The sequence below is a fragment of the Crinia signifera genome, chromosome 4 (assembly GCF_055691185.1).
Source record: "Crinia signifera chromosome 4, ASM5569118v1, whole genome shotgun sequence".
Taxonomy (NCBI): domain Eukaryota; kingdom Metazoa; phylum Chordata; class Amphibia; order Anura; family Myobatrachidae; genus Crinia; species Crinia signifera.
Genome location: NC_139220.1, coordinates 121840875 through 121863866, shown reverse-complemented (window position 1 = coordinate 121863866; position 22992 = coordinate 121840875). Strand labels below are relative to the sequence as shown.

The 22992-nt window shown below is 41.0% G+C and overlaps 1 protein-coding gene across 1 annotated transcript in view; it reads right to left on the bottom strand.

Annotated features, from left to right (window-relative positions):
• Positions 1-202: 202 nt before the first annotated feature.
• Positions 203-22992, bottom strand: part of LRRIQ1 (leucine rich repeats and IQ motif containing 1) — a 139110-nt gene continuing 116320 nt past the window's right edge. Inside the window, exons 23-26 of the mRNA XM_083182344.1 lie at positions 9148-9271; positions 7198-7258; positions 3446-3563; positions 203-856 (exon numbers count right to left, since the gene is read on the bottom strand). Of these exons, the coding sequence (XP_083038470.1) occupies positions 717-856; positions 3446-3563; positions 7198-7258; positions 9148-9271 (443 nt within the window). The 3' untranslated portion in view covers positions 203-716. The remainder of the gene's footprint in view (positions 857-3445; positions 3564-7197; positions 7259-9147; positions 9272-22992) is intronic.

The following is a 22992-nucleotide window of genomic DNA, read 5'->3' as shown; positions in this document are numbered from 1 at the left end:
GCGGGCTCGCTGCGCTCGCCACGCTTCGGGTTGGCATTGATCGTGGGGTGGCGTTATATATAGATATATATAGATATAAATATAGATATCTATAGATATCTATATCTATATCTATATATATATATATATAGATAGATAGATATATCTATATATCTATCTATCTATATATATATATATAGATATAGATAACTCTCTCTCGTTATCTCTATCTCTCTCTATCCCGAAAATATGGCAATTCCTATTCGTATTGATGTGCTATCAATACGAATATGAATTGCCGTATTTTCGGGATAGTAAATGTCAAAAATAAGTGTATTTCTGGATACAAATACCCCTATTTTTTACAAATTTCCTTTAGTAAATTTCCCCCCATGTGCACACTCACACACAACATTCTCTGTTGCATATGATATAAAGCTGACTAGAATTCTGATACTATTATATACACAACTACATTATTTTATCAAAGTTTAACAATATTAATAAACATGTATTCAACACATGAAGAATATAAAGAACCACTAAAGGTGCAGGTGATAAATGTAGTATAACAAGGTACAGTATGCATTTAAAGGGTCACATTGGAGAGGAGTTTTTTTTTTTTTTTCATTTAGGACACATATATAAACCTTAATCTGGCTCATTTTTATTCAAAAAATATTTATAGCATGAACTTCAGAAAAAGGAAATAAAAAAGATGAAGTGTATTTTGTAACTTAGAATTTGTTCAACTGCTTGTCCTTCTTTTTTCCTCCTCCCCAACCACCACTCATATGAATTGGATTGTCTCGAAAAGAGATGCGTTCCTTCCGCTGAGGTCCTGAATTCATTTTCATTGGAGAAAATACATCTCTGTCTAAAAGAAAGAAAAGGGACATTCACAACTAGAAAGATCTACCTCTGCCAAATGGCAGCATAGTCCAAGGTTATCAAAGCTGGGCTATAAAACATTTTTAAAAATATATTTTGTGAGTAGACCAGTGGTTCCCAAACAGTGTGCAGTGGCACCCAGGGGTGCCTTGGAGGACTTGCAGGGGTGCCCTGGGTTGGTGGTCCATGATCAACTCAAATGATTTATGAGTAATTTAAATGGCCCAAAGTATGAGATCTACAGTAAACACAACGTTCTCAATTTAATATTTTTTTCTTATTTTCTCAATAAGAAATAGATGGCCTAGGGGTGAATATTGTCGGAAGAGTACTGTGGGGCAGATTTATTAAGCTCGGTGAAGTGATAGTGTCTGGTATTTATCACCGGCCAATCAGCTGCTAATTGTGAAGTTACAGCCTTGGTTTGAAACATGACAGGTAGGACCTGATTGGTCGGTGATAAAAACCAGACTTTATCACTTCACCAAGCTTAATAAATCTACCTCTGAGTTCCTTGCTGACATGTTTTGGTATGCTGAGCCAGATTAAAAATTGGGCAGATGGTACTACAGCCAGGAACCCATGTAAAAATAGGCTCAACCAGTGGCGTAACTACCGTGGGTGCAGCTGCAATGGGGATCGAGCTGTTTCCAGGGCCCGCAGCTCCCCCTGCACACACTGTAGTCTGCCCTCAAAGCTCAACACTTTTTCCTCCCTGCCAGAGCAGAGTCAGCTTCTCCCGGCTCCCGCAAGCAGCAGCCGCGGAGGATGTAGCGGCAGCGCCCTACCCCGGCCCCCCACAAAGTTTTCACTAGCCTGTCACTGTCAGATGGCAGGCCTTGCTTCGGGCTTCTATCCGAGATGTAATTTGCGGCCATTTAGGAGGTGGGGCATAATGGCGGTAAGGCCCCGCCCCTATTAGAGACCCCTCTGGCTGACTGTGCTCAGGCTGCTGTTAAGGTAACTTTTTCTCTCAACTCCTTTCCTATTTCTTCCTTTACAGTATGTCTCTCTACACCTTCACTTAATTCATCTCTCTCAATCCAAATGAAGCGAGCAGTAGTGTCATGTCACTGACACTAATAGGATTTTTACATGTTTATAATCTGGACATACTTTAGCACCTTGATTTTATCTGAGTTTAGGATAAAGTGGCCTCCTGTGTGTGTACTTTCCCCACATGTAATAGCTGGCTGCCCTACTACTGTAAGCAGGGTGGTCTGCCAAATGACTGTAGGTGTACAACTGCTACCTCATTTGTGTGTGTGTGTGTGTGACACCCAGAAACCACCTCCCAGCTGTGTAACCCCCTTCCCTTTTGTGTGACACCCTGTGCTTCCCTCCTATCCCCACCTTGTGTGACACTGTACACCCCCTACCCGTGTGTGTGTGTGTGTTACACCCTATAACCTCCTCCTCACTGTATGTGGCACTGTACACCCCCTACCCGTGTGTGTGTGTTACAGTGTATAACCCCCGCCTCATGGTATGTGACAGTGTACACCCCCTACCCCTGTGTGTGTGTGTGTGTGTGTGTGTGTGTGTGTGACACCATGTACCCTCCTATCCCTATGTGTTTGTGATGCCTTGTACCACCAATCAACCTGTGCACATGTCACCCTATACCCGCACTATACCTGTGTACCTCCGCTCCCTGTAGAAGGGGGGCCCCTTCAAAATGTTGCTATGGGGCCCATCAAGTCCTAGTTACGCTTATGGGCTCAACTTTTTAATAGCATTATAACTAACTTCCCATCTGGTCACATGATCAGGCATACATTATAAGTATTATAATTGCACCTCCTTTTTACATTACAATATAATAAAATTTTTCTACTTCTATGTATTTGGTAGACATTTGGATTGTTAGCAAGGGTATCGCTACCATAGGTGCAGGGAAAGCAGCTGCTATGGGGCCCAGAGTTGGGAGGGGCTCACTTTCCCTGGTAAAGTTACATGTGTTTTATACACATTTTTCAGCATTGGGCAGCACTGAAAGTAGTCATAGAGTGGTGGTGGAACTCATTTCCCCAGCCACCTCGAATTACAACTGCCAGAATACAGTTCTGCCTAGTTCTGCAGAAAAGGGACTTCATTCCTTAATCCAGCTAAGTGTACTTGGGGGGATTGTTTCACTGCTGAGCCCCTCCAGCAAGTCTGGGTCCAGGTAATTAGTGCCCACCCCTCTCGTTGCCAATGTATGGGTCTCGTAAAGCACTGGCTATGCCCCTGGCTGTTAGTGTAGGGGTGTACATGCCTACTGGCCATACATTCACAGCTCCAAAGACAACAACGACTTTAGTCCTGGAGAAACCATGTAATGCAGCAGGTATAAATACTAGCTAAATAATGTCTGGTTTTGCATGTAGCTCACATGCTGGATACTTTTACTCTGCAATTTAGATTTGAGCTAGGACATGCCTAAATCTCTTTGTAACACCTACAGTCCAACATTTTTTCCCAAGTTGCAAAGTTACTTTTTCTTGCCATGCCCCTAACTTCAGTCTATCTCGTCCAAGTTGAAGATAAACATATCCCTATACAAGTTATGTTATTTCCAATAGTCATTACTTACTTGAAGATGCCACAGAGTTTATCTGTGTTTCCAATTTCTTCTCTCTGTTCTGACTTAAGGTACTTCCAGACTTCACAGAGAGAAGTTCTAAGTCATCATCTTCTTTGCTTACAGCACTCTATTAGTGACATGAAATAATGTATTACTTGTTTTTAAAGAATCACTTCAGGGAAAATGTCTTATGTGCAAAAAACAAATGGCCACAATACCTTTCAAAGTTATGTAGAACTTAAGTATGTAAAATTAATTTTTCTATATGTTACAGCATATTTATGTGGTGGTGGTGGTGTGTGTGTGTGTGTGAGGGGGGAGTAGTGCCTGCCCCCCTCTTTATTTTGAAAATGAAGGGGGGGGGGGGCAGGGGGGCAGGGGGGGGGGGAATGTGATGTGATGGTGTGTGTAAAATAAATTTGTGGTAGTTGCAAATAAAATTATTCTCCTCACAATTTGTATGGTCTTAAACTGCCTTTATTGTTCAAAGGTATCCACAAAGTTACTGTTACAATATGACAAAACGTACAATTGTGTGGTAAGAGTGTGTAGAGTATCTCAATGAGAATATACAATCCCAGGTTCATCAACAGGTGTGTCCGTCATATAGGGGGCTAAAGGCAGTGTTGCCTTGGTACTTGTGGTATTTAACCCTGTGGGGATGTGAATGGGGTAAGGAGTAACCACAATGTGGGATCCAGATGGCAATGGTAGGAGTCCAGTCCAGTGTTCTGGACAAAGGGCCTTATTCTGGTTCATTCGCTCTGACACAGGCACGCACCCTTGCGAATGACCCAACCCCGCTTTGCAAATGGTCAGCCCGCACCACCCATTCGCACGTTGAATTCGTTCACAAGGCTTGCGAACAGATGTTTTAACAGATCCATTCGCATGCCAGTGGGAACCTCCCCCATCTTTCGATGGTCGCGGACCATCGAATTATAAATAAATTGGGAGCTCCCTTGATATATATTATTCCCTACAATATCAATATCTATGGGTCTGAGATACCCGGAGGTTTTCAGTAATATCAGGAGTTAAGTGGATATTGTTGGACATTATTTAATTGATTGATATTTTCTTATTATTGCTTAATGATCTGGTTTAGTAAATGCTGATTTTATGTATGTTTTTAAGCAAAATTATTTTATAAATTGGGTTTAAAGTGAATATATTTTAATAAGATCAACACAGTGCACTCTCTTTTGTATTAGTTTGGTTATACCTCTTGGCTGATGGGAATATAATTAATTCTGTTTTGAAAATGTTGAGGTGGCGAGATGACATCCAAGATGAAATGGCAGAAAGGCATTCAGAGACATGGAACAATACTGATGGTGACAATTCAGGGGAGGATATAATACTCTGAGTGTCATCAGTGTAATGATGATACTGAAATCTGAAAGAGTTCATTACTTTGCCAAGAGTGGAGGTATAGATTGAAATAAGCAGAGGATCCAAGACTTATTGTTGTGGTACTCCAACTGATAGAGGTAGTGAAGAGGAGATAGAATCCAGAAGCGAACACTGAAAGAGCAGTTAGATAGGATGAGAACCCAGAAAGGGCTGTATTCTTAAGATCTATGGATTGTAATGTTTGTATGAGAAAAGAGTGGTCAACAATAACAAAGGCAGCAGAGAGATATAGAATAGTAATAAAAAGAATAATCTAGAATAAGTGAGATATGGCTCATGCGTCATTTCCCTCAAACCCTTGGGCTGGCTAATATTAGCCAGCATTGGGCAGCTGCTACAAGATCAGTGGGGAAGGAGCGGGCAAGAGCTCCTGAAGAAGGAAAGTCCTGGGGAGTGTTGGCCATGCAAAAGACTTTAAAGACTATCGCCCAATTCCTTGTAAACAATTTAACTTTTCTTTTCAAATTGATAATTTTCACATTATTATAAAAAGGCATATTTATATCTTAACATAATCGTTGATGTGATATAGTAAAACAAAGTTTTCCCAAGAGAATGATGAAGTATGAGTGTGCTGTAGTGTGAGTATGTATACTTCATATAGAATCCTAGAGGGAAGCTTCATACCCTTACCAAGATGGCCATCAAAATTTATACTGCACATTTGCAGAGCCATCTTATCACTGTGGCCCTTATTCTAGTTGACTCGGAGGGATGCATATTTTCGGACGGCCACCGAGTGTTCTTAGCCCCGCCTACCGTACGGATTGCTCACACCGTCCGAATGCGGTAAGACACCGAGCGAACGGACCCCTAGTGGATGTTTCATGTGAACAACTCCCCCATCTGTGGGAACCTCCCCCATCCTCCGATGGTCGCTGACCATCGAATGATGGACAGAGCGGTCAGACATCTCCGAGTGCTCCAGACCACTCGGACATTTCTCCATGCGAAAGAAGGGATATGGGCGGGCAGCTGGCATCTGGCTATGTCAGCTGTCCATCCCCCACACATGCGTCACGGCCGGATTACCATGAACGCGGGGCATACGCATATGTTAATGAGCCGAAACAGCCCATCACGCCTCTCTCCTCCCCCTGCTCGGATTGTTCCGACCGATCGTTTTCGGTACAGAATTCATGCCGTTTTCGTACATGCGCAGCATTCGCACATGCGCAGAAACGCCTCTGCACATGCGCAAACACAATACATCGGCTGTCCCACCGAACACGCAGCCATCCTACTCAGTCAGAATAAGGGCCTGTGTTTGAGTGCCAAAGAGGAAGATGGACATTTTCAGTAAGCAATGGGAAACCCCCTGCTGTATACCTGCAAATATATGACAAATTTGCTTATTACCGCTATCAGATGCAGGGTTGTGACTTTTACTGTGCGTTCCTGGGAGATAACAGGGAATGGTGTGCTGTGTTCTTATGATTATTATTATTCTTCTTATTAAATGTTATTACATTTTATTTATAGTGTGCTACAAGTGGTTTGTAGTGCAGTGGTGTTTGTCTGAAAGTAAGCTCCATCCAAATATAAACATTTGCACACATACTGTGGCTGTTATTCAATTAACTCTGATAAATGACAACCCGCTCTTTTGTCTGTGCATGGACAGATGAGGGAGCAGATTGTTAGCGAGAGAGTAATGCTGCAGAATACAGAATGGCCCCAAACCCCCGCCCCCAACTTCGTCCGTTGTCTGCTGCATTGGCAAGTGTGTATGCACTGGATCCCCACTGCTGCCGATATCGGCAGAAGCGTGCACTGCCCAGTATCTACGGCCTTTAGAAATCATCTGCATCGATGCAGCACAGACACACATTTTGTGTTATGATGTGCCTAGAAATATGGTAGGTGTATTAATTGTTAATGATTTTACTTTGATAACTGATCCTTATTCATAAAACATTATGAAGACTACAAAATAGAAAAAACTAACAGCAAATCAAATGCCTAAACAGATTGTACACCAACAGAATGCAGTCTGATTTAAAGCCAGATATCATTTCGTTACAGTTTTCTACATATAACAACTAATACTAAATGCTCAACCATGAATAATAAGCATGTAAATAGAACCTCTGAGTTCTGGTTCTTGATATAACCCATGTGACCTTTGCTACTAAGCTACATACTGTAGTTTACTGAAAAACACCTTGATACAATTATAGATCTATTATTTATGGTTTTTTAACCATCTATAGTATTATAGTAGACAATTTTGTGGCATGTTTAACATATGGCCATTTATTGTATGTAAATATATTCAGAGTATTTGGCGGTTGGAATACTATCAGATAATATTCCTTGAAGGCAAGTAGGGGATAATATCTTACCACAAGCTGAACACGACCCCCATTCAAAACTTCATGATTCAATTCAGGCAGCAAACGCTTACTGCAATAAAAGAAAATCAACATCTATTATATCCATTTAACTCTACTAGTAGCTTGAGAAGTGGTAATTCAAAAGCTTATGATAGGTGGACAGAAATGGAAATTCCCTTTAGCGGACATATTTGAAAATACTTAAAATGCATAAAAATTTTACTGTCTGTTATCTGTTATCTGCATGTGGAACTTGCACATGGTTCTTGGGGAAAACATCCATTCCTTTTTTTCTAAAAGGCTTGGATGGAAAAACGCGAGTGATTGCAGAGCTATCAATTGGATGTCGAAACCGTCAACACATGCTCAGTGCACCGGACCACCAATAGGACCACCGCCGTCCCGACCATTAAGACATTTAAAGCTGTGACAGCCAGGCAGAGAGATATAAGCTGCTAGTTTCATGTCTCCCGCTGGACCACAAGACAATAGGAGCTAATGGTGCCCACACACGCACCGATCCCGGCGGTGCGATGCTATGCGATGGGGTGCGCGCTCCCGCGGCACCTCATCGCACAGTACAAAAAGTATGTGCTGCACATACTTTTTGTACTAGCTTTTTATCGCATAGCATCGCATCGCAACCACAAGGCATACGATGCGATGCTATGTGTGCTAGTTAAGCACAGAACGCACGCCGGGATCGATGCGTCAATCAGGATTGGTGGTTCCTGATAAATGTCAATTTATCCCTAAACTTGCCCTTTTCTTCTTTCACCCTATTACATTTAGCCCTTGACGTTTAAAGCACTGTTTCCCCTGCTAAACTGTACATGTGCTGTGAGTGAATGCAGTGTGGATTTCTGTTACTGCTGAATTAGCAAAAATAATTAGTGATTTTGATTACTTATTAGTAGAGACAGGATTATATGCATTTGCATATGCATTTGCAAATTTTGCCCATTCTCACTGGTTATTGCAGATTTTACCTAAAATCTAGTGATGGTGCATATTTTAGGCCCAGCCCTCTTCCCACCCGCGAGTCACAGCACTGCTTTGCCCTGCTGCTGCTGGCCAGGTAGTGGTAGAGTGTGCAGGCTGGGGCAATATGTGCACAGTATGGGGAACCTTGGATGTACGCTATGTCTGACACTGCTCTAGGCTGCCAATCCATGTTGATTAAAGTCAGTCGGGGTGAATGCCATTACGAAGCTCCTGAACCTTTGCCTGCCCCTGGACTGGGACTTTACACCAAGAGACAGACTTCTGCAGCAGAGGAGGCGGGCAGAAGGGTTGTGACATCACGCGCTGGAGATGAGGGTCTATGTAGTTGATGCAAGAAGAGCCTAGGACGCTGCAGTCTGCTGTGGCAGCCAGAAAGAAAAAAATCCTGTGTATAGCACTAGACATCTGCAGATGCTGTGGGCCTATTTTTGAAGTTTATTTGCAACTAATTTTATGCTGATTTTTAAATAAATAAGTTAAAAATTACATTTTTTTATTATTTGATGTAGCATATTTTAACACTTTTCATGCATATTTTAAGTATTTTTCATGCATATTTTCATGCATATTTCAAGCTTTTTATGTTGCATATAATCCTGTCTCTACTTATTAGTTTAGATCATTGACAGATTTTGCAATTAAATCAATGAAATCATTAGTGTAATCTTTAAGTGGTTGATTTATCATATAAAATCTGTACTATTTTTATGTTTAATGTATGTGTTACACACAAGCTTAAATTTAAAGAAATTGTGTATCGTATTACTGTTTTTATTAATAGTTATACATCACTTATATATGTGAATAGATGGATAGAATATAAATACTAAATAATACCTTATTATTATAATGAGGATAATTGGTTATTGGTACTTTCTTATCTTTGCGGCCACCACTACACCAGTAACGTTAACCGCTACTTATCCGCTAAGTGCCCACAAAGAAGGTCCTTACCTTTTATGATTTGCAGACCTTGTTGTACCTACATCTACACATTGGGTATGAAGCCAATGGTAAGTCATGTCTCTGCTTCTTGCTAATGATTCTGAAGTTACTTCATTCAAATCTTCTTCTACACCTACAATGAATATTGAGGACAACATTGTTTAGATTATAATGTGTTTATTTAAACAATTTGCAGCTATAATAATAACAACAGTTTATACGGATTTCTCTCCAGAAGTTAAATATAAGGTTGAGAAAAAAGAAGTACTGTATATTTTCCTTTTGAAATACCTACCTGCTTCGTACTGTCGCATTTAGGGCTCAGAGGTGGACACAGACATGGCCATGGCTGCATCTACTGGTGGTCGTGTCTATGACTATGCAAATGTTGCAACAAAGTCCTTTTCTGGTGTACATCCATGCTTCTGAGTGTGCAAGGACTGTGATGCCCACTTTCAATGTCTGATTATACTGTAATACCCACTTATGTGTATGGCACCATAAAAACCTGCATCATTAAAATTTTAACCAGCCCAATAGCAGCTGCAGATTTTATGTTTGGATGTAGTATCAACACTTTAGCAACTGTGCATCCATGTATGCTACATGCTTCTGACACTACCATAATCCACCCATAAGGCGAGCCATCTCCACTTATCCACTGCCCAGCAACATCCAGCATCTCTGATGGATCCCAATCGCACCAGAGCTTTTGTGTGTACACACTGCATTACACACGCTTTACATTGTGATACCTGCATTGTCAGGCCCTTATTCTCTATGCATCTCTACAATTCTCACTCCTTGCAAAGACAAATATAGTGGTAGGTATAGGGTTACCAATCGTCCAGAATTACATCGGACAGTCCGGTAATTGAGACCGGTGGCTGGAGTCTGGACTGGTGTCGTTCCTGTACTATACAATGTAAGGTGCATAGACCAGACTGTTCGTTAAAAAAAAAGACGCCACTTAAACACAGTCCAGACGCCACTTAAACACAGTCACTGATGCTGCTGCCCTGCCTCCAATGCAACCACTGAAGCTGAGGGATGCACGTCTGCTGAGACGTTGTGCCTCTGGGAATCAGGATAGATAGCTGATTCTGTATTCATCTGCATAAACTATTACCTTAATTTGCAAGTGTGGGCCAGCTCTTTCCTGCATCCGGCACATGTTCTGTAGCTGCTCAAAAATGCTGAGATCACCATCTGTGACCACAGTAGAGTATAATCTGGCTGTAGTGTAGTATTTTCCTTATTTGGAAGGTGGGCACCTCAGCAAGCTGATTTACGGTGATTATTGAGTGCCCGTTACTTGCTTCACACACACACACACACACACACACATATATATCACACAGTTTGTTTCTGTAATTCTCTACTGAAATACAGATCAAAGTGTGGTGGAAGCACCAAAGCAAATAGTGACAGTCCAGATAGTGACACCCCCTGCTGCTGTCACTGCCATAGCTGCCCTTTAGACCACCATGATCAAGGCTACCAGAGGTAAAAAGACACATTGATGAGAAATCTTTCAGATCTCTCTGCTGCACAAATTGGCTGTTAAAACCATCGGAGTTGTATGCAAACCATTGGTATGATGTTTAATGAGCGACAGAAAAAACTCATTAGTAGGTTTATTTTCAAGGTACAATCAATTTTAACTCCATGTAATAAATAGTAAAAACCTGTCTATTGACAAATGTAACTTACCAGAAATGTAATTTTCTACATAAGAACATGTACATATATTCTTGATGTTCACATCAGAGCAACAAATGAGGGTACTTGTATAGTTTCATGGCACCAGCATGGCGCCGTTCGTCTGAGTCCCCTTGCGGGGCTCGCTTCGCTCGCCTATGCTGCCGGCTCGGTGGCTCGCTACGCTCACCATGCTATCTAAAATCAACTCCATGCCAACGTGGATAGTGGGGGTATGAACTATCCACGTTGGCATGGAGTTAAGTTACTTTATTTTAGATAGTTTGGTCTGTATGATACTGCTCTCTCCTGGCTATCTTCTGACCTCTCTGACTACTCCTTCTGTCTCATGTCATGAATCCACCTCCCCTGCACTTCCACTGAACGTTGGGGCCCCCCAAGGCTCTGTTCTTGATCCTCCCTTTTCTCTTTCTATACCTCCTCTCTAGGGGCCTTATTCTGGTCGGTGCGGCTGGATCCGAATATGCGGCCAGGACCGTGCGTGCGAAACCCCGCCTTCCATACAGATTGCCAACTCCGTCCGTACGCGGTAAGAAGCTGGCCGAACGGACCGCACGTGTATTTTTCACGGAATACGCCTCCTCCATCTCAGGGAACCTCCCCCATCATTCGATGGTCGCATACCATTGAATGCAGGACCGAGTGGTCCACCAGCTCCCGCAACCTCAGACCACACGGACATTTTTCCGTGCAAAAGCAGGGATCTGGGCGGGCAGCTGACATCCGGCGATGTCATATGTCCGCCCCCTACACGTGCGTCACGACTGCATTACCATACGTACGCCCAGCGTTTGCATGGGAACGCCCATGAAACGCGGGGCGTATGCATATGGTAATGAGCCCAAATAGCCCTTCACGCCCCTCTCCACCCCCTGTTCGGAGTGTTCACATTTCATGCGGGATTTGGCCGTACGCCCCGCTCGCACATGCGCAGAGACGCCTCTGCACATGTGCAGACACAAAACATCGGCGGCACGAACGCACGCGGATATTACGGCACCAACCAGAATAAGGGCCTAGGTGAGCTGATTCAACTTCCAATATCATCTCAATGCTGATGATACTCAAATCTACCTCTCCCCTTCTCTGCTCTCCTCACTCATATTTCCAACTGTCTCTCTGATATTTGTTCTTGGATGTCCCAGTGCTTTCTTAAACTAAACATGTCTAAGACTGAGCTGATCTCTCCTTTAAACCACATATTCAATACCTCTCACAATCCTGTCATTTCCACCTAAAAAATATAGCCCTATCCAACTCAGGATGCTACAAAGTCTCACTAATCATCTCCAGTTTGGACTACTTTAATCTCCAACTTCTGGCCTCCATGTCAAACACCTCTCTCCACTCCAGTCTATCCTCAATGATGCTTCCTGGCTCATCTTCCTCTCCAAATGTACTATGTCCACCTCCCCTCTCTTACAAGCCCTATACTTTCTCCCTTCCCTTCAGAATTCAATTCAAGCTCCTCACATTCACTTACAATGCAATCACCCATTCTACTCCAACCTATATATCTGACCTTATCTCTCTTTACACTCCCACCCACCCTATTCAATCCACAAATGCATGCCACCTCTCCTGACAATGGGTTAATTTTGCCTATTCCTGCCTCCTGAGATTTTTCCCATTGAGCTTCATATCACTGGAATCAGACTCTACACCTCCCTACAAAACTTTCAACAGGCTCTCAAGACCCCCTTCTTCATTATATCTAATCATTTATCATCCTAACCTTCTGTTTATGCACACTTCTATCCTTTCTGTGTCACCCCAGTCTGTCTGCCCCTTCCCTTTAGAATGTAAGCTCTCATAAGCCGTGCCCTCTCTCCTCATGTGCTTTTCTTAGAATATATCTCTGCCACCCTAATAATTGCATCAGTGTTCGGTTCCTTGATGCAACAGTCTTTATTTACCATATACTTGTCCTAAATTGCATTGTATTGTAATCCGTTATTTTCTTGTTTTTCGCTCATCCATGCATTGTCAGGCGCTGTGGAACCCTTGTGGCACCATATAAATAGATGATAATAATAACTGTAAGCTCCACTGGGCATGTGACTGTTTAAATATTCTCTGTAAAGTGCTGGGGAATATGTGTGCCCTATATAAATAACTGGTAGTCATAATAATAATATGCCAGCAGCTCTTTCCATGAGTGGCAACTATACATGCCAACATTCTGGCTGTACCCTCCAGAAGGGGGCAGCCAGGTCAGCACAGTGAGAGGGGGAGGCACAGCATGAGGGTATGTGGGGTTATTGTTAGGCCAAATATGGGTAATGTGACATTGTGACATCATTGAGGCCCCACATCCACTACACAAAGCTGAGATCACTGGCATTGTGAGAAAGAGAACACGGTCCTGATAATGTTATTTGCTCTGTCATGCTCCCATTTGTGACACCATTCTGCCTTACAGTATGTCACTCAAGCTGCCTATGACCCAGCACCCATCACCCATTACAGAGCAGTACAGATCCAATACAGATCCAGCAAAACCCATTGCCCCAAAACAATCCTCATTTTGGTGCCTTTGCCAGCAAGAGCATTGGCAACACAAATTTGATATTTTAGATAGGTACAGTGCATGCTGAAGGCATATAGGCCAAAAAGGGGTATATTCTTGCTGGGAATGGGTAAGGTCACACAATAAATTATGACAAAGGCCTGGGATACTTCTAGGCATTCCAAATGCCCTAGGTATTTGCCTATGCCTAGGGCCAGGTCTGGGAGGTGGGGGCTACCACCAGGGAGTGCTGCATGTAAAGTTACAGTGTGGCACATAGCTCCTGTAAGCAAGAGTCAGAACTTTGGTGTCACCACTCAGTGGATAACTTCATCCGGCACTGTTTGTAATTATGGGTGACCTTTATAGACCAATTTCAATTTTTTGGAGAGGGAATGCTCATCCAACGCAGTTTACTCCAGTATCCCCCACAGGTAATTTTAACTGTCCTTTTAATAAAGCTCTATTTTAATAATATAGGTTTCTTTCAAGCTGACAACCGATCTGACATTCCTTATTCATCCCATGTCTGATTCCAAAAAGCACCCTTTAATTATATACTGGCCATTTTTTGAGTCCTCTCAAGACACATACAGTATGACCATCACCAGGAATTTTTTTACAATCACTCCTGGCCCCTTGGGGCAATAACTCACCTCCAATAGAGGCCCTATGTGCATCAAAAGGTTTCTTTGAAATTCCTTCTTTCAGCAGGATAACACATTCTTATGAGGCATCCATCCATATTAAAAACGTTTTAATCCATGACACGGACAAAAATACAAAAATACAATGCATCAGGTAACAATTCCTTAAAAACAAAAATTAAAAACCAAAGTAGACCATCCACAGCATGTGTCTGCCACTGACACTCCAAATCCGGATAAGAGTGAACAATGGGTACCAGATGAAAAAAAATAAGACAAATGCTGTATTAAGCCTCTTCTCTACGAACCAACATGTTTTGGGCTGTTATAGCCCTTTCTCAAGGTTTCTTTGGTAAACCCAGAAAGACCTCATTAGGCTGCAGCTAAAGGGGTGCATTTCCCATCCTAACTTCTTTTTTAACCACTCAGTGGATGACATCCTGGTGTGGCCCTCACCCCCCTAGTGATGCCACAGATTGAGAAGCTGGGGGAGTCCAGGAGACTTGCTCACTCTTTCACACAATTTTTGGTTGCTTCCCAGCCAAGTAGACAAGTATGGCGGCAACATGAAATGATTTATACTGTTAATATCCACTTACAGTTGGACACATACATATAACATATGGAAAAACACAACCTTAAAATGCATAAATTGTAGTATATGTGACTTTTTTTATACCGGGAGATATTATTACAATATAAAAATATTAAGATCAAATAAATGCAAACAACCGTTGTCCTGCCCTTTTAAAAAAAATCTAATGGTAACCTGCTTCCCCGACGAAATGATATAATGCAACCACAGAGCACCAGCCACAATAATAGTTCCTAATGGGATGCGGTCATTTGGTCTACTGCATTATGGTCGACAGTCATTAGGTCGAATCCATTAGGTCGACATGCTAAAAGGTCGACATGACTCTAGGTCGAACTAATGACCTTGTCGAACTAATGACCTGTCGAACTAATGACCTTTCGACCTAGAATCATGTCGACCTTTTCCCATGTCGACCTAGAGTCATGTCGACCTTTTAGCATGTCGACCTAATGGATTTGACCTAATGACTTTCGACCATAATGCAATAGACCAAATGATCCCAACCCGTTCCTAATGTATCAGTGAAAGGGAAGGAATATATCTTTTTTTTTACATCTTACGTCTTGCAGCCTAGGTATAAGCAGCTCAATAGTCAATGTGTCTGCTTGTGTCTAAGTCGGAAACATTAGCTGAGGGAACTCTGAAAAGTTAAATACTAAATCATCAGCAATAGAAAACAATACATTAAAAAGTCGGTATTTTAATAGTAATTGCGGTAAACAAACGGTAAAGATTTTAATCCAGATATTTGAAAGGTTGAGTCGGAAAAATAAACTGAAGTAAGAGGCATAAACTGCTTCTCAAGATTTGTAAATGCATTTGTCCTGTGGGCAAGTAGCTACTCAAAACCAGCTGCCATGGCAAAATCTTTTATCCTGTGCAAAAAATAAGCCATTGTTTACTGATCAATCGGCAGATAAAGGGAAACAGAGATATATATCTTGCGTGTGTTATAACTCCATGCCAATCTCATAGATTGCCCAGAAATGTTGGGGAATTGGAAAGTGGATGCTTGTATAAAAAATATACAAGTAGCTGTTACACCACATTTGCTAGTATTCTGTAATATCGAGCCTGACAAAACTTTCAGTGGCTTATATGAAGCTATACATATTATAGGAGTGAGGAAGAGAACATATAAATCAGTTCCAGTCTTAAAATGACCAGGATTCCTCATACCACTAAGATGTCAGTAACAACTAAAATTCTTAAAACATAATAAAATAACAACAAGCAAACATTTAATCAAAAGAATACAAGAATACTATACTTCCAAATTCTACCAACTGGAATGGGACATTCGCAATTTAAGGTCTATGGTCCTTTGCCTGATAAGGACAGCTTTGTCACCTTGCAGTGTTGGACTTCTCACCTTGCACATGAGGCACTTGCATATGTGAGCCAATTTCTGGAGAACATTAGGCTCCCCAGCATGTGAGCCCTGCTAGGTCGCTGACCAGAGGAGGCCAGGTTATTCTTCTTTGTCATTGTGACGTCTTTTTTTTTTGCAAGTGGTGAAAGGTTGGGGGGGCATTGGGACCAGCTCCGACATTAAGGAGGCAGTGATGTGATCAGGGGCAATAATGCTGTGCCCAGGGGCAGTCTTAACCATACAAAAAAGTTGTGCGGTATCTTCTGTTTACTGCCACTCTGCTATTTATTTACGTTTTCTTATATAGCGCACACATATTCCGCAGGGCGTTACAGAGAATATTTTGAACATTCACATCATTCCCTGCCCCAGTGGAGCTTACAATTTATATTCCCTACCACATGTACACGCACACACAGACATTCTATGGTTCATTTTGTTGGAAGCCAATTAACCTACCTGTATGTTTTTGGATTGTGGGAGGAAAACGGAGTACCCGGAGTAAACCCACGCAAGCATGGGGAGAAAATACAAACTCCGCACAGTTAGAGCCATGGTGGGAATCGAACATTCACATTAGTCCCTGCCCCAGTGGAGCTTTGCTATTCAGAATGGGCACCCTTTGGAGAGGAGTGGGGGCAGTTTACTGATAAGCTAGGCCATGTCTCCTATCATGAATCTACATCAGACCTGCACATGAAAAGCAGTCTGTGGCTGTGCCAGAGTCTGCTAGCGCACATATCAAACACAAGTGTGCTGCCAGTCAGAGAGTAGGGGGCTCAGATAGAGATTGAACAGGGAATCCTAATTATTAATTTGCCATTGGCACTGATTGATCTGATTTATTCACCACTGGTGCACCATCGATTAAACCATCAACTCATCGACCATTTCCTCTTTGGCACAGACTCTTCTTTGTAACTTTGTTATGGCCAATGCAGCTGCGGTGCTAGGAAAGAGATTGCACCTGGATGCCAAAACCCACCCATGACAGTTACACAGCGTGACCATGGCACCTCCTTTTTTTTTAGAAGCCTGTAGGTCACATTTCAGTCACCAAATTCACCTGAACATGGATCACAAAAGCCATATCAACTGCAAATGTGTACACCATACTGAACTTGGTTGGTTTGTGTGCAATAGCAAATTATCATTCTACTGCACATCAGTATGGAGTTCACCTATGAATTAGGCCCATTATATTACCATTTTTCAGTCAAACTCTCTTGTTGATAACCGATTTATTGATTCTTACTTTGGAAGACAAAATGTAGCATACTTACCTACTCTCCCTGAAGCTGCAGGAGATCCCTGATTTTGGGGGGTATTCCCCCCAGGAATAGTGGGTACTCCTTCCACATATCACCTGCTTCCTAGAAAATCAAATAGGATAAAGAACTAATGCCAGAAGTCGCAGGTCAATAAAGAGAAGGGGCTAAAATTACACCATTCGGAAGCCTTAATAAAAAAAAGTAGTCAGTAAGTTTGTAATGAAGTCCTTGTGCCTTGCATAATAGTCTGTCATGTATGCACAGGTGACACTCCAGTTAATTAACTCATATTTTTTAAGAGGTAACAATTTAAAAGGCAAAAAAAACCCACCTAGTTTTGCCTTTTAAAAATATGGGCTATCTTACTGGAATTGCTCCCCTTCATTGTGTTATTTTCAAAACAGAATAATGACTGAAAATAATTCATGTGAGAGCCAGCTATAATAAATAGCCAAAACAAAATATATGGTAAATAACTGTATATTGATCAGAAAATGATTTCTTTGTGAATTGTTGTGAGTGCATAGTGAGTACTGTTTTGGTGTTTCTGGTCATTGCAAGATGAATGATGATCGCTGTGAAGGATGAATACAAATGGTTGTATGAAAGAATGACCAAGACAATAGAAGTAATGAGCGCACATAATGGAGTTTACATGCCTTAGCATGGGGCACGTGTCTTATCTTTATGAAATTACAGATTTTACAGCCATGACTACTGCCACTTTCATTGAGCTCAGCATGAGACATGAGGACTACAAAATCTACAGAGGGGAGGCTAATGGTAACTATAATTGTGCATTGATCAAAATAAAAAGTTAGGAATGCTTTTAATTATACAGTTATATTAACGTGGCTCCCCATTGGCTTTGAATATCCTTGTTTTCACTGTCTTGTATTGATTATTCCTTAGTAGTAATAAATCAGATGTCATAATTAGGGATATTTTATTCCAGCTGTGTTACGGTGTCTTGAAATAGAGTTATGTACGTAATAACATTGAAGTTAGATGCCAATTTGAATTAGAAGTTCAGCAGTTTCTAAAATCTGAAAAAAAAAACAGTTTAGATGGAAGCAATGTATATTATTCCAGAATTTTTGATTTAAAAAGAATATTCCAAATCAAAATCCCCTGAGGACGGAGGAGAAGCATATTCTCATGCATTTATAGCCGAAAAGGGTTTCTGTTCAACAAATATAATGAAACTATATCCTAAAAGCAAACTTTAATTATCTAGGAGGAGTCTTCTTAAAATTTGCATATATTCTTATAAACAGTGTCTTATCATATAGCATACAATTTATTTCAATCCATATTGATAGGGTCATCAAGGTGTCATGTGTCCTACATAACATTATGTACCAAGGAGTGGGCTACAATTGGGAAGAATCCATTTACCATGAAATGGAAGACATAGCATGGCCAGCTGTTAGGAATTATGAGAATATATTCAAATAAATTTGCTCAACATTTTCCCTGCCTTGACAGAAAGTTATGTTGGCAATATAATACAAATGAGTCAATACATAAATATCCATCAAAAGAGTTTTGTATTTACTTAAATATTTTTATTTGTATGTATAAGTAAATAAAAACTTGAAAATGTAAAAGTGTATTCTTCTTCGTAATTGTTTTCTTATGTTATTGAAATTCAATTTTAGTATGTAGATTTGTTCAAAAATGAACATTAATAAACAAATCACATATCACTGTAAAACAACATTCCCAAATTTCAAAAATAAATGAAAAAAAATTAATAAAATTCAAATCAGTATTTACATTTATGAAGCAGTATGACATTTAAATAAAGAAGTAATACTAATTTACCTAGTAAAAGTACCTTTTAATACACTGCTAAGATATCTGCACACAGAACCTGCGGACACTAATTAAAACAAAAATAAAACTATAAACTAATGGGTAAACAACTGGATAAACTATTATATTAATGTAATAGAGTATAATTTTTATATACTTTTAATTGTTTACCTTGTAGTTCTATAATATAGGCAAATGGAACTGGTTTCACACATCCAGTTCCAAATATTTGCTAGTGCTGATTGCTTATCATTACTTCATTCTACATTATCTTTATATGTCTACCATTTGTGCCAATCCTTTTTCTCTACAGCACCTAGACTTCATTGTCTTATACATCACAAAACAACTTTTTAACTGTGATAAAGGCGCACAATGTGAAGTCCTCAATGGAAGCTTGCGGCTAATTGAAACTTCCATTTTGGATGTAGTTCTAGCATACTACAAAGCTAAGCTGTAATACATCAATGGGCAACAACTCCAGTCCTCAAGTTCCAACAGGTCATGGTTTCTACATTTTATTTTATCAGGCACCATTGAATTAACCTATTCTGCTGGTTCAGTCATTATCCCACCTGCTTCTACATGCAAAGTCTCAAAACATGGCCTGACTTGAGGTTGTACAACCGTAAAACAAGATCTAGCAAAGTTGCAGAAATGTATTGGCTAACTGATAAATTACAGGTGTATGGACGTGAGAAAACACCTTTTAAACTTTGCTAGTTTCATGCCTTTCCCTACATACCTGTATCATACTACAGTGGAGCTACACACATATGGTCTTTGGGGGGCTGGAAACAATTTCTTTAAATAGATTTTATAACATTAAAGGTTATGACTTTATATTTCCCATCAGCTTCAGTGCAAAGGGAAGTACCATTCCTCCAATGTCAAACAGTAGATCCCTGAGTGCCAGTAAATCCCTTCCTGTAACAGCCTAAAATGCACTTTCACCCTTGACATGTTTTAAAACACTATAATTGATGACTAAGTGTGTGGCTGCTCAAGAGCACAAGGCGGAATACATAAGACTACTAATAAGATAGCTAGTCACAGTGGGGCTCATATGTAAGACCCAGTTCAAAGCAGACATTTTAAAGTTAATTAATACACAGTTACATGAGCCAAACAGAACTGGGGTTTGGCTGCAGAAGTGATCATGGCAGATGAAAATAAATAATACACAACGTAGTTCTTTGTGCATAATGCAATAAAGCTACAGTAAATCTCAGCCACACTTTACAATACATTTTCATATTACAGTATATTAAATATACGGCACCAAGCTACAAGGAAGCTGCTACTGGAAGTGTCATTATTTTACTACAAATCATGAATTTTTTAAATTAAAGTAGTTTAGAAGTTATTCTTAAGGAAAATCTAATTACTATGCTCATATTTTAAAGAAATATAAAAGAATTCCCATAACAAAATAATATGTATAAAATGTGTCTATAAATATTTGATTACATTTTTAATTCTTTATTGTATTAAGAAAAGCTTGTGATGATATTAATTTGAATAATGAAATGATTATCTAAATTGATGTATTGGTCCTTTATAAATTATTAATAAGCTGTCAGTTTTCAAATTCTGGTAACCTGGAATAACAAGTATTTATATGATTCCTTTTTTAAAAGGTGACACCAATATTGTAATTTAAGCACAGGATGGTTCCTTTATGCCTGCTGACCTTATGCATTGCTGTCCTAACTGCAAACAAGATAGACTTTTATTAATTAAAGCGGATTTATATCAGTGTGATATAGCACACATAACTTTATGGAGTCTCACTGAAAAACAATTTATAGGAAATTGAGCAGTTTAGACTGATAGAAACCCCTCTAATTTCCTTTTTGATCATGTGGCTCTGTGAACCTGACCTTTACCATTTTGTTGTTGCACTTCATTAAGTATAGTGTTGTCATCACCTAGCACACCAACACCAATAAATATCTACTGTATTGAGAAGATGGGGTGTACTCTTACAATGTCTTAATATAAAAATTTGGGTACTCTTTACTTAGAAGGGCGCCCACGATTTTGATCGTGGGCATCGTTAGTAAAAAATCTCGGGCATCTCGGGCATTGAATGCACTAAAAAAATCAACCGACGAGATGCCCGAGATTTCCCATAGGGAACAATGTTAAATGTCTCAATTGACCCAATTTTCCTGTTCAATGCCTCAATTGACCCGATTTTTCTATAGGAAACAATGTTAAATGGGCCACAGAGGCCAAATAGGCACCCTGAAGTGTATAATGGCCACCCGAATTGTTAACGCCACCCCACGATCAACGTCAACCCGATGCGTGGCGAGCGCAGCGAGCCCGCGAGGGGCGGCGGTACGCGTCCTACGACCTTTTCATACCCCCACTATCCACGTCGGCGTGGAGTTGAGAATAGAAAGTGTGGCGAGCGCAGCGAGCCACCGAGCCCGAAGCGTGGCGAGCGCAGCGAGCCCCGCGAGGGTACGCGGACAGCTGTGAAGCCCGCGAGGGGACGCGGATACCTGTGAAGGTATCCGCGGCCCCTCGCGGGGCTCGCTGCGCTCGCCACGCTTCGGGCTCGGTGGCGCGCTGCGCTCGCCACACTTTCTATTCTCAACTCCACGCCGACGTGGATAGTGGGGGTATGAAAAGGTCGTAGGACGCGTACCTCCGCCCCTCGCGGGCTCGCTGCGCTCGCCACGCTTCGGGTTGACGTTGATCGTGGGGTGGCGTTAACAATTCGGGTGGCCATTATTCACTTCAGGGTGCCTATTTGGCCTCTGTGGCCCATTTAACATTGTTTCCTATGGAAAAATTGGGTCAATTGAGGCATTGAACAGGAAAATCGGGTCAATTGAGACATTTAACATTGTTCCCTATGGGAAATCTCGGGCATCTCGTCTGTCGCATCGCACCTGATTTTTTAGTGCATTCAATGCCCGAGATGGCCGAGATGGGCGCCCTTCTAAGTAAAGAGTACCAAAATTTGGAGCATTTTTTTAATACAAAAGAGCCAGTTAAGTGATCAATCTATAGGCGGTATTCAATGCTGCTGACAAGGGAGTTTATTCAGTGATGATGGCTTGTTTTCAGTGAGGATCGCGGAAAACAAGCAATCCTTGCTGTTTAACCCCCACGCTGGCCGCTCACCATATTCTATTTTCCATTATAATCCTTGCCGTTGAGGATTCCCCAGAATGGCGAGGTTTGCTACAAATGCAGCAAGTCCGCTGCACGTAGCGGCGAGTCTCGACGTTTTGACGGCCGTACTTGCCATTTTCACCTTGCTGAAAAGAACCAGCATGGTAGACACAGCGAGTGGTGGGGGGGTCAGTTTAAGACGGACCCACGAGCTATGATGGCGAGCAGTGCCGATAGCTCGCCGTCATAGCTCGCAAGTCAGTATTGAATATATCAGTTCTGAAAAAAGCTTTAGAAACAAAGCCCAAAGACATAAAAGTACATTTACACAATATCAACAAAATAGTCTTTGAAAATATATATTTCTGGGTCTATTAATTGATAAATGTAGAAAATGACAGTATAAATTCATACAAAATAGAAGCATTTAAAGCAGTTTGTATATTCCTATTTAGATTCAGTTATTTTCTATGCAAAACTATTCCCAGTACCTTTGGAGGTAAAGTAAAAAAAAAATATATAGCTAAGAAGCAGGAGTCATGCCTATTATCTCAGCTCTCAAGGGTATCATGTAATCTGAGGTCACAATCGAGGCAACAGAAGCAATGTCACAATATCACAGAATGGGCCAATTCAGGGATCCCCTGGACAGACAGAGAGGTCAGGTCTTATGGCACATAATTGTATTACAAAAACAGAGTCCTGTGCACACTTTTAGAAATGTCATCTGAACAAACAAGTCAGGGTCATTTGCAGGCTAAATTATATCAAACTATTTCCTTGAA